At 38.4% G+C, this 17500-nt stretch overlaps 1 protein-coding gene across 1 annotated transcript in view; it reads left to right on the top strand.

Moving 5' to 3' along the window:
* Nucleotides 1-17500, top strand: part of LOC122242938 (RAB11-binding protein RELCH homolog) — a 46488-nt gene that overhangs the window by 21156 nt on the left and 7832 nt on the right. Inside the window, exons 12-18 of the mRNA XM_086549226.1 lie at nucleotides 76-142; nucleotides 1021-1715; nucleotides 3485-3668; nucleotides 6520-8085; nucleotides 9040-9178; nucleotides 12075-12235; nucleotides 12376-12479. Coding sequence (XP_086405352.1) covers nucleotides 76-142; nucleotides 1021-1715; nucleotides 3485-3668; nucleotides 6520-8085; nucleotides 9040-9178; nucleotides 12075-12235; nucleotides 12376-12479 — 2916 coding nt within the window. The remainder of the gene's footprint in view (nucleotides 1-75; nucleotides 143-1020; nucleotides 1716-3484; nucleotides 3669-6519; nucleotides 8086-9039; nucleotides 9179-12074; nucleotides 12236-12375; nucleotides 12480-17500) is intronic.

The following is a 17500-nucleotide window of genomic DNA, read 5'->3' as shown; positions in this document are numbered from 1 at the left end:
TGGCTCTGGCGAATGGGTTAAACTGCTGTGTGTAAATTCTTGTTGGATAATTACACTTGATTGCAATTTTTCAAGTCGACGTTTTGCAAAATTCTCCAATTATGATCTGATACTCAATCCCTATCACATGAAAGAAAAACAGGTCTATGACATAGTCAAGTAGTAATCTTTCACTTTCAAAATGCATAGATGCTTTGTATGCAATAAGACATGGATGACCTTCTTAATTTGTGGGCTCAAAATGTATGTCAGAAATTATTGAAATTGTTTCCAAAGGGCAACCTTGGGCACCAGTCAAGGATGAATAATGCAGGTAGGGATGGGTAGGGTACCTCCTGACTGCAATTAGATAAATTTCTGGTCTTCTGGCTATTCCAATAGGTGTGAAAAAAAGATGTTATACATATTAACCCACACAGGACGGGTGGTACAGCATGTGTACCGCGCATTCAAAAGCCCAGTTGCCGGGCGGCACAGTATTGTGCCAGCCATTCAATTGATTTAGGCCTAATAATTCGAACGCCCCGGCATTTGGACATTCTAGGCTAGAATTCCCCCGTCGGGAATGGGTTAAGCAATCTTTTGCTGACAGATTTATGAATGTTTCCCAGAGAAAAGCCAGGAATGAAGGTCTTTTTTCTTTTGTTTAAATGTTTTCTCATTTAGAAGGGAAAAGATACCATAACTTATCTTTAGCTTTTCATATGGCTGGCACACAGGGTAATGATGCGCATAGTGTTAGGCTGCACCTTGAGTGGGTAAATAGCCCAAGGCATTAGGTCTGTGCATTTTGAAATACCAAAACCACCCTGGCATTATTGGGTAAAGACCTGCTGTGGCTGGGTACCACAGTAGGTAAGGAACAAGCTCAGATTGAATCAACACTTGTTGGCACACTCTCATGAATCAGCATTCACTGACACAGGTCAGGCTCGCCATAGTGCACATAAGCCCATGCAAAAACATCTGCTCTTTAAAATCAGGCTTTTCCTTTTCCTTTAAATGTGTGTTCTGTATGTATGTATATACGTGTTTTTCTTATTCTTTTGCAGTGAACTGAAAAAGCTGCTCAGAAAAACATCCACTCCAAGTGTAACACCCTTGGGTTCTCCCAGAAAAGAGAGTGCTCAATCTCAGAACGAAGGCTTTGTATGTGATTCAGGTAAAGTTAACCCATTTGTTGTTGATAAAGGTGGAAGGGAATCCCCTGAAGGAACATCAGACAATGAAGAAACATCTGGGGGTGGAGGTTTTGTCATGATTTCATCACCAGTTGTTCCGCAAGCCACGCAAACTCCTGGATGCTCAAGTGCTGTTATGGATGAGAATATTGATCAGATCTTTCATCAGGACCCAGTGAGAAGTGGATATGAAGATCCTTCTGAATCTATTGAGATATTAATACAGTCTGGTAGTGAAGATACACTTGACAAAATAAGTGAGAGACTTTCAGAGGCAATGGATAACAAAATTCATGCTACTGGTGAAGAATCTTCAGTAACACAAGGAATTAGCTCACAAGATATTCCAACTTCTCCAGATGATATTCCAGATGTGGTTAGTGTTACTGAGTGTCAGATAAACCAGGAATCGCATCCCAATTTCCAGGACAATGTTGAAGACAGTCATGATACTTCAAGGAATACAACAACAGAGGCATATTTAGAACAACTAAAATGTGAGGCCAAGAATCGTCTTAGAGCTTCATCCACAAGGTAATCAGTAGTTCATTGTTTTCTTAGCATTATCAGTTAATGGTACTCCATGCAGATATAAAGTGTAAGTCAGAGATTAGCTTCCATTACCATAGCATTTACAGGTGCCATACAGAATTAGAGCCCACTCTCACTATGGCATATGTAGATGCCATCAGTTGACTTTGGGTTAAAATTCTTGATTTTGCACTCTAAAAAATTGTCTCATGCCAATATGCAAAACAGTTACTGAACATTGGAGCATCGAAGCTGCAAATGTTACCCTTTGCAAGTGAGAAATGGGATTTTCTTTCTTTACTTGCAAAATAAAAAATAAACATCCTAATTTGTATAGCAGTAAAACATGTACATGTATACATAAAAGATAAAGACAAACAAAATAATGTCTGCCAAATCAGGAGGAGAATCTATGAATGGAGAGAATACTAAGGGATATGGGCAGGGGATAGGATGGCAGGTGTAGTGGTCTCTGATGGCTTGAAGAGGCTTAGAGGGAAGATTGGGTGGCAGGAGAGGCCATCCTTCAAACAGATGAAGGTCCAATGGGGTAAGAAGAGGAATTTGGATAGGGGAATGGGAAGGGGTGATAGCTTTCTGTGACATTCAGGTTGGGCAAGAGATATCAGACAGTTCCAGATCTACTGGTTCACCCTCACAATATCCCATTCTCACCAAACTAAGATCTACTAGTTCACCTTCACAATATCCCATCCTTACCAAACTAAGATCTGCTAGTTCACACTCACAGTGTCCCATTCTCATCAAACCGGAGGCAGGAGGTCTACTCATTTTTAAGATCTGATTCTCCAGAAGTGCAACTTGTCTTGAAGATGCAGTTTACAAATAGTCTCAACTGAGACAGCTCAGCCTTTAGGGATTATAAGTACCACTTACCCATATTACTTATATAATCAAAAAGATAGTAAGAGAATACTGATGCTGCCTTGACAGCAAATCATGCCATCTGCTACCAATGGGTTAAGTTGTGTATGAATTTATATATAATTCAACAGCTTCATACTTAAATACAATAAAACCCCTTTGCCAGGTAAATCTGGACTTGGCTGGTGGTTGGTGACAGTTTGTCAGTGATTTACCCACTGATGCACATGTTCACATGCCATGGCTCAGCTGGACCCAAATGCCAAATATAATGTATATATACCATCAGTGTGTTTCTGCTTGTTTTAATTTTTACTGATTTATTTGCTAAACATCTCTATCATTAGTGTTATAGAATCATATACACAATCATATTTATCATTATTATCATTATTAGTTCAGAGTGTTCTTAGCATAAAGCTGGTATCATTAGCATAGTACAGCCATTTTGAAAGGATGAAAAGTTTGGATTATGAAAATTGAGTTAAAACTAGTTTTGGACATAGCCTATCTAAATCTAAAAAATGACCCCCTCTGATATTAGGTCTTTTAAAATGAAATTTGAAACAATGATAAAGGTTTAAACAAGCACATATCAACAGTTAGTTAGCTTGTTAGCTCAGGAAAAGTAATTAAAACTGCTATAAGGCAATTATTATTTTGTTTTCTGACTAAATTTATGGGGTATTCAAAAAGGATGAAGGGGGAACCCCCTCTAAGTTAAACAAATATTTTGAATAGTCCAATCATTACACCAATTTCAGTTCAGATTCTATTGTAGGAAAGGCATTGAAATACTGCACAATTTTTTGAGTCTCTGTTTTCTGTTTTAGCAGACTATTTATTTTGTAATTTTAAAGATAATTTGTATTTCTTCATTTGGCCAGAATTCCTCCATTTGTGTTTGAGGAACAACTGATCCAGACATGCCTTGGACATACTAACTACTCTAGAGAATCTAGGGTACAGGCAGAGGTGGCAAGGCTTGGTCAGGGCAGCCAGGAACTGCTGGAAATAGTTGCATCATCACTCCACAACATTGCTCCTAATGTTATTCTAGCTAAGCGGGAGGTAAGACTATCTAAGATTATTACGTATGTTTGCCAAGCCCAAGCCCAAACATACACATAAGTACACATACACATACACAAACACATTCACATACACAAATACATACACAAGCACACATGCACACACATACACAAGCACACACACACACACACACACACACACACACACACACACACACACACACACACACACACACACACACACACACACACACACACACACACACACACACACACACACACACACACACTTGCACACACACACACACTTGCACACACACACACACTTGCACACACACACACACTTGCACACACACACACACACACACACTTGCACACACACACACACACACACTTGCACACACACACACACACACTTGCACACACACACACACACACTTGCACACACACACACACTTGCACACACACACACACACACACACACACACACACACACACACACACACACACACACACACACACACACACACACACACACACACACACACACACACACCAACAAACACACACACACACACACACACACACACACACACACACACACACACACACACACACACACACACACACACACACACACACACACACACACACACACACACACACACACACACACACACACACACACCAGCAAACACACACACACACACACACACACACACCAGCACACACACACACACACACACACACACACACACACACACACACACACACACACACACACACACACACACACACACACACACACACACACACACTCATAGAAGCACTCACATACTCGCATCCACACACTTGCATACACACACTCGCACATACACACACATTCAGAAGTACAATGGAATTTCTTGTTGATATATCATTCTTAACCCATTGCGGATGTGTCTTGACATACATGATGTTCAGGCATTTTGGATCACTGTTATTTTATTGTGCTATGAGTTAGGAGTGAGTGATGATGACAATTGCAGTGATAATTACTATAATTACTGTAATATTAAGCAAACCTATTGTCCAAAACCTAGATGGAACCAATTTCTTCTAGCACCAGCAGGAGAGAGAACCTTGAATGACTCCCATCCACGGTCTCTAGCAATACACAAGCACACATGCATACACATACACAAGCACACACACACACAAGCACACACACATACACACACATAAACACAAACACATACACACATACACTAACACACACACATGATAAACACACACACACTAGCACACACACACACTTGCACACACACACACTTGCACACACACACACACACTTGCACACACACACACACACACACTTGCACACACACACACACACACTTGCACACACACACACACACACACACACTAGTGCCCACACACACACACACTAGCACACACACACAAGCACACACATACACATATACATACACATACACATACACATACACATACACTCATAGAAGCACTCAAATACTCGCACGCACACACTTACATACACACACACACTTGCACACACACATACACACACAAGCACATAGACATACACATACACATACACATACACATACATATAGACATATACATATTCATACACACACACTCATAGAAGCACTCACACACACACACACACACACACACACACACACACACACACACACACACACACACACACACACACACACACACACACACACACACACACACACACACACACACACACACACACACACACACACACACACACACACACACACACACACACACACACACACACACACACACACACACACACACACTCATAGAAGCACTCACATACTCGCACGCACACACTTGTAAACACACACTCGCACATACACACACATTCAGAAGTACAATGGAATTTCTTGTTGATATAGCATTCTTAACCCATTGCGGATGTGTGTCTTGACATACATGATGTTCAGGCATTTTGGATCACTGTTATTTTATTATGCTATGAGTTAGGAGTGAGTGATGATGACAATTGCAGTGATAATTACTATAATTACTGTAATATTAAGCAAACCTATTGTCCAAAACCTAGATGGAACCAATTTCTTCTAGCACCAGCAGGAGAGAGAACCTTGAATGACTCCCATCCACGGTCTCTAGCAAGCACTTTTTTTTTTTGGGTGATGGCACACAGCAAGTTGAAGACCTCTTGCTCTAAAGTACTGCCGATGAAGGATGTTTAGGCAGAATGGAAAGAGGAAGGTGACTCAACCCATGCCCAATGTCTAAAATGTGCTCCTGTGGCAATAGGGATGCCTTTTATTGTGGCACTCAGTCATAATCACAAGTGTCCTTCTTCTTCCCTACCTCTTCATGTTATCTTCATCGTAGATGGTTATATGTTTCGGATTCGTTCACGACTGCACAAATACAAAAAAATAAAGTTGTCTTTTTCCCTCCCATGAAGCAATATTTCTTTCACACTGGGTATAAAGAAAATAATGAGCTGATATGGATCCAATACTACAATTTTAGTCAACAGCAGCATTGATAGAGCCTGTCATCCAGCACATATAAATCACTAAACACAAGAAAACACAGAAAAATGACTCTAGTTTTAGAGTGAGTGACAGAGAGAGTGGGGAAAGTCAAAGTATGTTGTGTGAAGCAGCCTTACTCTGAGATAAAACCCATCCTGGAGATGGGAAAAGCAAATCTATCCCCCATCTGCAATGGGTTAAAAGAATCCAGTTATTTTTAAGCTAATTTTTTTCTTATTTTTAGAGTTATTTGACAGTATTAATCCTGATCATTGTTTAATAGTTTTTATGTGCAAGTGAATTATATGTTTCACAATTAAATTTTCCTTTTTATATTTTCAGGAGCTGTTACCTTTGCTAATATGCGGAGTTAGCCTTCTTGATAATAGCAGAGAAAGAGAGAAATTACTCCACTTGTTATTTAATCTAATTAAGAGACCTAATGAGGAACAAAGAAATATAATTTTGACTGGTCTTGTAGGCCTAGCTAGGGTACTTGGGCCGACTAAACTTGAAGCTGAACTGCTCCCACAGTGTTGGGAGCAGCTCACACATAAGTATATAGAAAGACGATTGTTAGTTGCCCAGTCAACAGCAGCCTTGGCTCCATATACTCCTCCTTCCCTGAGAAACTCTCTTTTACTGTCTATGCTGCTACAATTACTTGCACCAGGTGGAGAGAAAGATTTCAGAGTGAGAGAAGCAGCTCTCATTAGTTTATCTCTTGTTGTTACTTATCTTGATGATTGCAGTAAATTGTCTGTTCTGGTAGACACACTGTTGCACTGCTTAGAGAATCCAGGATCAACCACAGATGCCTCCCCACACATGAGCCTCAATTCCTCGCAGTTTACAGGAAGGCTCTTGCAGATGTCCTTATCAGCTACTGATATTTATCTTTCCTCACTTGCTATATGGGCCCTTGAAGAGAATTCTATAAACCTTCTCTTAGATCCATTAGTTGTGAAACTTCAGCAGCTTGCTTGTCATTATAAACAAAATCAAGAACCAGAGAAAAACAGGCCAGTAAGTCAACAGCCAATGGTGATTATCATTGAAGCCATTAGAAAGATAATTCCATTCATAATGGCAACTTTAATCAACTCTTTGCCAGCATCTGATGATGTTGGACATAACTTTGCACCTGTGGCATCAAGTTGTATTGCCTTAGAGGAATTGTCGGTGCTATATGGTAGTGAAGAAAAAGCTTCATTGGGATTAAACCAGTATCAGCATTATGTTGCAAAAGAATGGTATAAGTCATGGGAGGAATTAGAATATGTAACTAAAATGCTCATACCTACTTTAGTTGAAGTGTTAAACACTGTGGATGCCACAGCAGAGTTGACAATTCATGCATTTATAAAATTATTTACTGAGTTACTTCAGTGTTTAGGCCCACAAATTACTATATCATGTGTTATGCCTATTTTCATGAAACATTTAAGTATTGATGACTCTGAACTTGAGGTTGTAAGTCAGGGCAACACAGGCCTTACTGGATCTTTAGTTGTTGTTTACACAGTAGCAGTTCTTGCTCCAAACCAAGGTTCCTCAGAAAAACAGGGTGAACTAGAGGGTTTTTTGGCAAGGCATATCAGTATCTTAGCACTATGTCGTGCACAGCTAGATTCATTATACATTACTATTGCAACCTTACTGCAGCACAAAAGAAATCATGATGCTGTGCTGGGAGCTCTGTGGTCATGTGTTGTTCATAAGTCTAGTATGGTCCGAGCATGTAGTGCAGGCTTGTGGGGAATAGTTGTTGGATGTGTTGAAGATAGTGCTCTTGGATCTCGTGTGGTACCAGCGCTTGTTACCTTAGCTACAGATACTGATGTTAATGTCAGAGCATCTGCTGTACATCCTTTGGCAACTATCATAACAACTACTGCAAATGTTGAGGTAAAGTATCAGATCTGTGTTTTGGTTGTTTATCTTTCAGGCATGAGTAACTGAAATACCCATAATATATTTTTCCCTTCCCTTCCCTTCCAATCATTAACCACTGCCACTGTCAACAAACTGACCAACATGATACAGTTTTGATGGCTCACCAACAGAATCAATATTCTGAATAGAGAGCACACAGGGATGACAGACAAATAAAAATTTTGTTGGTCACAGAGGTGACATCCACAAGTATTTTGTAGATTCATCCCTAAAGCGCATAAACCCTATACATCCAGACCTGAAATGCTGTTCTTATTTTGTGTCATATAATATATACATAATTCATTTGAAACATTGATTTATAGCATTTTATTGGAAGGTGCATTAAATGAAAATCCCTCAAGATATGTTAAGTCCTCACTTGATGTCAGGTGCACTGCACTGAGATAAGTGGAGGAGAGGAAGTATTGTATGAGGGTAAGGTAGGCAGAAGATGTTACAATGTAGGCAGGCATTGAAAAAGAAGGGGGGTAGGTGGTCTAATCACAGTGTAAAACAGTGTAAAACCAGTTATGAAATTTTAGGAATATCATGACAAGTTAACCCATCCCCGACGGGGGAATTCTAGCCTTGAATGTCCAAATGCTGGGGCGTTCGAATTATTAGGCCTAAATCAATTGAATGGCTGGCACAATACTGTGCCGCCCGGCAACTGGGTTTTTGAATGCGCGGTACATATGCTGTACCACCCGTCCTGTGTGGGTTAAGCAGTAAAAACTTGAGCTTAATTCAAGTTTTTTGGGATTACATGGTATCACTGGCTACAAAAATCACTGCAATATGTATTATATATGTATATGTAAATGTAGACGCATAGTTATTTCCATTTGTTTGTGTAAATGTGTCTGTATATATATGGTAGCTAGCTATGTGGATTATTATTTATATACATTATCAATATTTCAGGTACTTGATAAAGTATGGCTACAGCTTGAGACATTATGTGATGATCCATCCACTTTTGAAAGCATCAATTTCCAGCTGGCTTTGGCTAGAACATGCTCCACTTTGGCACACACATCACATCCACGTTTAGTACACCAATGTAAGTAATATTGATTGCCATTTTTAAATATTTTTATGACGTATATATTGTAATCCTTTTTTGAAGTGTAGTTAGAGATGCCTAATTGTGGAACAAGATGTAAAAACTATCAACTTGGCAGTTACTTGCCTAAGTTGTAGTAATTTCCAAGGTCACAGGTGGCAAGAAAATAAATTGAAAATTTGTAACTAGACATTGTAAAAGAAACTTGACTCTTTAGTATGGTTGACCCACCAAATTTAAGAATCAAATGTACACTGCAAGGCAATAGGACGATGAATCCAGAAGTTCCTGAGAAAAGCTTTTATTAGTAATTACCTATTAACCCATTGTAGACAGGGATAGATTTACTTGCCCAGTCTCCAGGATGGGTGTTATTTCAGAGGGAGGCGGCTTCATGCGGCATACCTTGACTTTTACCTTCTCTTTCAGTCATTGTAAAACTAGGACCATTTTTATGTTTGTCATTTTTTGTGTTCTATTGTATCAAGAGACTTATATGTGTCATATGCTGCAGCTGACTGAATTGTAGTATAGGGTCTATATCAGCTCATTATTTTCTTAACCCTTTGGCCGCTGTATTTTTAGATAAGTTTATACAGCCTTGTGTCGGTATTATCACATATGGCCCGGCCCATCTGCATCTAGGCCTATTGCCTACCTTAACGGCAATTGATGCCATCTGCGACCAATGGGTTAATACACAGTTTCGTAGAAGTATTGTGTTTTATGGGAGGACAAAAAACATCTTCATTTATTTCATATTCATAATGACTAGGAAAATATAATCAACCACAATGAAGATAATATGAAGAGGTAGGGATGAGGAAAGAAACCTGTGGTTATGACTGTGAATGCCACAGTACAAGGCATCCCTACTGGCACAAGGGTACATTATAGACACTGGGCATAGTTTGAGTCACCTTCCTCTTCTCATTCTGCCTGTACATCCTTCATTGTTGGTACTTTAAAGCAAGAGGTATGCAAATTGCTGGGTACCATTGCTCTCTAAAGATAGTGCTTGCTCTCTCACCTGCTGGTGCTAGAAGAGAGTGGTGCCATCTAGGTTTTGGATTTTAGGTGAAACCCAATTTGCTTAACACACTGCGTACGGGTGTCATGACATACATGACGTAGGAGCTTTGGCCTGACGACGGGCGTCATGACGTACATGACGTTCGGGGATTTTGGAATACTATGCTATTTTATTGTGCTATGAAAAAGGAATGAGTGATGATGGCTTCTGCAGTCATAATTACTATAATTACCGTAATACCGTGCTAGCTTAACGTCCAAAACCTAGATGGCACCACTTTTTCCTAGCACCAGCAGGAGAGAGAGCCTTGAATGGCACCCATCCACGGTCTCTAGCAAGCACTGTCTCTATAGAGCGATGGCACACACTAAGTTGATGAACCCTTGCTCAAAACTACCGCCGATGAAGGATGTGCAGGTAGAACGAGAAGAGGAAGGTGACTCAATCCATACCCAGTGTCTAAAATGTGCTCCTGTGCCAATATGGATGCCTTTCATTGTGGCACTCACAGTCACAAGCACAGGTTTCATTCCTCTTCTCTACCTCTTCTTGTTATCTTTATTGTAGGGGGTTATATGTTTCGTATTCGTTCATGACATCACAAAAATACGAAAAAATAAAGTTGTCTTTTTTCCTCCCATAAAACAGCAATACTTCTATCACATTGAGTATAAAGGAAATAATGAGCTAATATGGATAATATACTACAATTTTAGTCAACTGCAGCACTGATAGAGCCTGTTATATGGCACATATAAGTCACTAAACTCAATAAAACACACACAAAAATAAAACACAAAAACCGCTCTAGTTTTACAATGAATGACTGAAAGAGAGTGGGATGATTCAAATTAAATTGCTTCAAGCGGTCTCTCTCTAAAAATAAAACCTATCCTGGAGGTTGGGCAAGCAAATTTATCTCCGTCTGCAATGGGTTAATATTATAGCAGTCATAGTAATTATGATTATTATTGTCATCATCACTCACTCATTACTCATAGTACAATAAAGAAACACAGATCCAATATCCCTGAATGCCATTTACGTCACAACACCCACCTTCAGGCCAAAAACTCCTGTGTCATGTATGTCATGACAGCTTTCCAGTAAATCATAGCAACATGTGATAATTGTAACTTTAAAGTTAATTGCTATCACCTTTATTCTCTCCTAAAATAGCTGAAAGCTAATCAGACATCCCAAGAAACACAGCAGTAGTTCCTTTAAATTATGATTTGGTGGTCATGTTATCTACATTATTTTTAAGATATCAGTGTATATTTAGCAGAAATCTTTCATTCTAGTACTTCATGCTATATGCAGAGCCAAAATTACTCCATTTATACTTTTAGGTAAGATTCAAGGAGGAGGATATAGGACTTCACATGTTTGTGAAGATAGTGTGCATAAATGTTTTATGATATTGGGCAGAAATTGGTGTATGCATTTTGAGAGCAAGCTTCAAAGTCACACTTAAAACTACTTCTTGGATATGGATGCAGTGGGAGTTACAAATGTTACAATTGCAAATTGTGCCAAGTAGATTTGTGGCCAATTTTCAAATGGTTGATATTACATGATAAATGTGAATATAGATATTAACCCATTCACGGCCGGGGCTATTCCGGCTCCAAAGGGTCCTCGGGCACACTAGCCGCAAGCGAGAGCTGTAAGCCCGCTCACCCAGCACGCCGGTATTGACCAAATATCTCGTCGCAAGCATCTGACCCAAAAACCACTGAACGTGATAGCAAGTCAACCGGCGCGAATGGGTTAACCTGATTTATTTATGGATGTAAAAATGATATGGATGAATGGCACTTTATATGCATACCCAACTATGAAATCTTTTTATTTCAGTCCTTCTTCCTCGTCTTTGCCGTATAACAATGGCTGGAAAACGAAATGAAGAAGATGGCATTATTTTTGGTCTGGAGGTTCTAGATGTATATTCTGTGCTAACTTGTAGCCAGTTACCTGACCATGTTATTGCTCATTTTGTGCTCCCTCCACTTCATCAGGTAATGTTGTAGGCAAGTCAATCAGGAATATGTTTTATTGATGATAATGGTGCTGATATCATTCTTTTAATTCTAAGTTTCCTTTGTATTGTTACATGTGAATATTTATATTAAGACTGATTTCTCTTAATCCTTTACAGCTCCAGAAAACATTGGGCTGTTTAACATTTGAACACATGGAAACTATCACTGACTTGATAAGAGAGTATAATTTAAGAGGTCAGTCTTCACAGGGACTAGAAAGGTAAATATCATATATGATTTTGTTAAGTCATATATTGCAGATCATGGTAAATTACATTTTTCTTAAAGTAGTTGTTATAGAGTTCACTATGATACTTGTTGAAAAGTTATGATTAAGAAGAAAATTTGTCCAAGGTAAAGAGAGTTCTTGAAAAAAATAATTATGTTTTTTTATAGATGATAATGGTGCCAATATTATGCAAATTCTACAAATATTTTTTTAATTAGTCAGTTTAATAATTTCAATTATGTTTTTTTTATGGGATTGTTACTGGAAATATTTCTATTTATAGTAATATTTAGGGATCAAGTATACAGATCAAAAGTCATGAAATACAAAATTGAAAATTATAATGTGACTTATAGCCTTTCAAAAAAAATTCATATACCCCTTGTATATATAATGGCTTCATGACTGTAATGTGTGTCAAGAACTAATGGCCTCTCCCTTAGTAACTTTATTGCATGCTCCCTGTCATATTGCTAGCAGTGAAGAGAAGTTGGAGTCCTGTTCTACTGATTGTCTGGAAGTAGAGGGTGAATTGCACTATAAATGTGACAGGATGGGTTTTGTCAGAAAAGATAAATTTTAGCTCTTTTCTATGATTAAAAAAAGAATGGATCAAATTTCCTTTATATCCCTTTATAGTTCTGTACATTGCAGAACAGTCACTTATTATATTTACATTATATAATGCATATCAGTGGAAGTAATTACTTATTATCTAAAGACCTTCCTGCAGAACTCAGCAATTTCAGGTCATGGAGGAAGAGTCTGAATATTAATTTATTTACATACATTTTTTTTTTTAGATAGGGAAAGTTGTGTTAAAATACTTCCCTAATTTTCTTAAGATACTTTCTTAACAGTAGCTGAGACTGGTTCCCGCATGTGCCGAAATCAGTTGCAATGATACCATTTGCATGTACATTATTCAATTTTAGAAGCAGGCCTATCATTGCTCTTGTCAAGGTAAAGAAATAGTTATCAGTTATTTTGTCATTCATACTTAAGTAATTTTTGTTTTGTTGGCTTGGCTGTATTGAGTGTGGGGATAAGAATTTTTTTATGTGGTGTTATTATATGAGAAAGATGGTAGAATGCAGTAATGCATTTAATATAGAAATACAAATTTTACTGGAACTGTGCCAAGACTGAAATTTCTATATTAAATGTGTTACTGCATTCTACCATCTTTCTCACATAGACATAACCTCGGTAACCTGATTTGAGACTTGAATTTCTGATTTCCTTGCTGCCGAGCGCCCGCAGGAATTGTCTGTAAAACCTTGCTATCACTGCTCTGCTATGAGCAAATAGGAAACTTCCATGACAGTTTGTAAGGCTCTGGTTAGACAATTCTTTTAGTGGGTCGTGTAGTCTATCGGGTTCAGTACGGTGCCTGTCAATCTGCTGGCGCGGGTTCGAGTCCCAGTCAGGGAGGTAAAATTTGTATTTGTTATTATGTCCCTTAGTGTTGGTCTGTGTGGTGATTATTATATTGATATGATAACTTATTAACTGGGTTTCTGTTTTTGGTTAATAATCAAATGGCTTCTAAAAGCTAGGTCACCGTCCTTTATGAAAACATCAAAAGAGTTATCATATGAGGCTTGACATCCAGGATTTAAGATGTTGGCCTCACAAAAAGAGGTATTCTGATTTTTTATCCAACATTTTTAATTGATAAATGTACACATTTATCAATCACACCAATGTTTTTGCTCATCTTGACAAAAGCAGGGAAGGTATTGAAGAGACTGAATAACTTCACAAAACAAGAGATGTAACTAACTGACACATTTCAGTGTTGGCACAGTTCCAGAATGACATTCAAACAAGATTACAAAGCGTATATGTCAGTCAAGACCTCAGGAGTCACATGATGTCCATGACCTCTTCATGGGTATTTCAATTGTTATTATTATATATACCAGTAAGATTGAATATACATATATATCAACCAAGACCTAACCTGATCTCTGTGACCTCTGTATGATTATTTAAATTGTGAAGAAGTCAAAGGTCAGTTAATAATCAGAAAAACCTCTGGGTGAGTTATCTCATCATGACCAGGGAGGACATACTTCCTGAAACTGAGTTAACCGATGACAGTGAGTTGTCTATACACCTAGTGGAACAGCATTGCATGAATACATATTCTTTTGACAGGTGTTCAGCAAAGTAACTCTGCTGACTACTAAATTCACCCCCTGCTACATACATAGCATTTTACATTTATTTAGTCCTTTGTTTCTTTTATAGCTTTTCAGATTCTTATATGTAAAGTCCAGTGAGTCATTTGACCACACAATACCTTGTGCACTAAATGACAATTGAAGACTGGGATGTATAAGTGTAAGACAGCAACTATTTATACAAATCATAATAGTTATCACTAAAATCCAAATTCCACTTATCCTAACCATCAGTTAGGAAATGTCCATTGAAAACTATAGAAAATTGAAATTAGGAAGTTAGGAAGGATGAGGTTTCTTTTTACATCTGATTTCCTTTATTCCTGATGCTGCTGCTGCTGCTTCTTTTTTTTCTTTTTTCTTTTTTTGTCACAAATATATTAATCCAGGTCAGTACTTATAAGTAGCACAGTCTAGATCTGGCTCATAGACATTCAGAATCTCATTACTAAGATCATAAGCCCATTGTGATCACCCCTTTAACCCCTTGTGAACATTATGATGCTATGAGTGCTTTTGACCATATCTGAGGTGTGTGAGGTGCCACAGTTGGCTTTGCTGTTTTGCCAAGTGACGCTAGGAATTTGAAGGAGGAGTGTGTATAGGGTTTAACCCATTGCGTACAGGTGTCATGACATATATGTCAGCACCGATTAGGCCTAAGAGACGGGTGTCAATGCATATATGAAGCGACATCAGGATCTGCTCACAGTTAAAGCACACACACAGTCATGAAGTATTATGGCTGTAACGGTGCTAGCTGCACTACCCGGAGGGCAGAGAAAACCCTTTCTAGGCGTCCTGTTGGCAATGGGTTAAGGTGACTACTTTAACTCTTGAGGTGTTTTTCTGAGACTGATTTTTTCAATGGCTCGTAGTTCTCATTAAGTCACTAAAAGCACATATTAGATCATTTGAATTAATAAAAAAAAAATGAGAGGCTGTTTTGGCTTGAAACAGTCTAAACCCTGGGGTATTTCAAACTAATGCCTTGGGCTATTCACATGCTCTAGCTGCAGCCAAGCGCTATGAGCCCGATCACCCAGTGCGCTGGCCAGATGGAAAGCCATGATAAAATATCTTGTCCCCGGTGGCTGGTACTTGACATGATATCTTGTCATCTGGTGTTAATGGGTTAAAGATGAAAATGTTAAAAATGAAAAATGAAAAAGATTATAAACCAAAATTATAAAAGAAAAAAATAAATCCATAGAATTGAATCTGTGATATAACTTTTCCAAAGAAAAAAATAATATTTTTACTACTACAAGTACTGACGTTGAAATTTTGGCATTAATTTTTTTTGAGGTTTATGATGCTAAAACCTTATCGCGACTGGCATTTTCAGAAGGTCAGATCTTTTTTGTACTGCATTTTCCTGTTTATTGATGATTTATCATAGAAAGCTAATTAGTATAACTTTGCTAATATATCATATAGACCATTCCACAAGTCTAGAATATGATAGAAAATGCACACAACTTGAGATGATCAGCCCAGGCTGAACTCTTTAAGATGTGGCCCATCTTGTAAGGGTTAAATATCTAATATCTCTTATCATTTATTGAAATTAAATATAATTATTCCATAAGATTGTTTTGATACATTTTGATACATCCCTCTAATTTTTAGCTGGTGCCACTAGTGTCGTAGACTGCCTGCCCTGACCACCAGTTTGGTCGTTAGGCTCTCCGTCCACTGTGGTTTAAGCTATTGTATGCAGGGCGTATTTAGGCCACAAGACGGGCATTAGAGCCTCTTGCACAGCATGCCAGACAGGTTTTATTTCAGAGTGGGGTAACTTAGAGAAGTCAGAAGCCCTTGTACTAATTTTCTGCACATGGGCTCAAGTGAATTTATTGTCTTACTTTAACACGCTGAAACTGGACTTAGGCTTTGGGTTATTGTTTGGGTTAGCTTTTTAGGTCATAATAATCCATTGGTCAAGTTTTCAAGATTAGAATATACAGCCTTGTGGTGGTAATGTCATATATGTCCTGGAGGTCTGTAGCGTTATTTATCTTATGCTCGCATGGTGTAGGAGGCTGTGCTGGAAGCAGTTTGACATTGGTTTCCCATTTTGTAGAAAAACTGGAGTGGTATGAAAATAACCTTTTTTCCCAATATTTTAGACTCAGATAGCAAGTCTTTTAACCCATTCAGGACAGGACATATTTTCACCTACTTCCACTCCTGCTGGGAAGATAACAAGTGCGCGATACTTCGTTCCATTTTTCACCCACCCTATTCTTATGGCTTTAACCCATTGTGTGTGGGTGTCAAAACATACATGTCGGTACCAATATATGGGTGTCACATGTAACCGATATATGGGTGTCAATGCATACATGACACAACATTGGGATCTGCTCACAGTTGAAATGTGCACAGTCATAAAGTATTATAGTTGTAACAGCACTAGCTCCAGAGCTACAAGGTTCCAAAGATAGCCTAAACTCGCATTTTATGATGTATTTCTGGAAAAATTTTGTTTGGGCTAGTCTGCGCTACCTGGAGAGTGGAGAAAACTCTTTCCCAGCCCTCTAATTCTTAGCCGGTGCCACTAGTGTCATAGACCCCCCACCTTGACGACCAGTTAAGTCGTTAGGTGCCCCATCGGCAATGGGTTAATGATTGTAAAAGCACGTAAAAATATTGTCATGTTCAGATGAGTTATTTTAGTCAAAAAACATGTTACAGCAATGCTTTTCTACTGTTATTTTATTAAACTTTACTTATATTCTTCACTACTATGTGATAATACCAATGGAAGGTGGAAGAAATTGTTTAGTGGTGCATCAAAAAACATGTTTTATACTTTTT

Source organism: Penaeus japonicus, unplaced genomic scaffold (genome assembly GCF_977035675.1).
Source record: "Penaeus japonicus unplaced genomic scaffold, GWHDUDI00000001_assembly GWHDUDI00000022, whole genome shotgun sequence".
NCBI lineage: Eukaryota > Metazoa > Arthropoda > Malacostraca > Decapoda > Penaeidae > Penaeus > Penaeus japonicus.
This window is presented reverse-complemented; position numbering and strand designations above follow the sequence as displayed.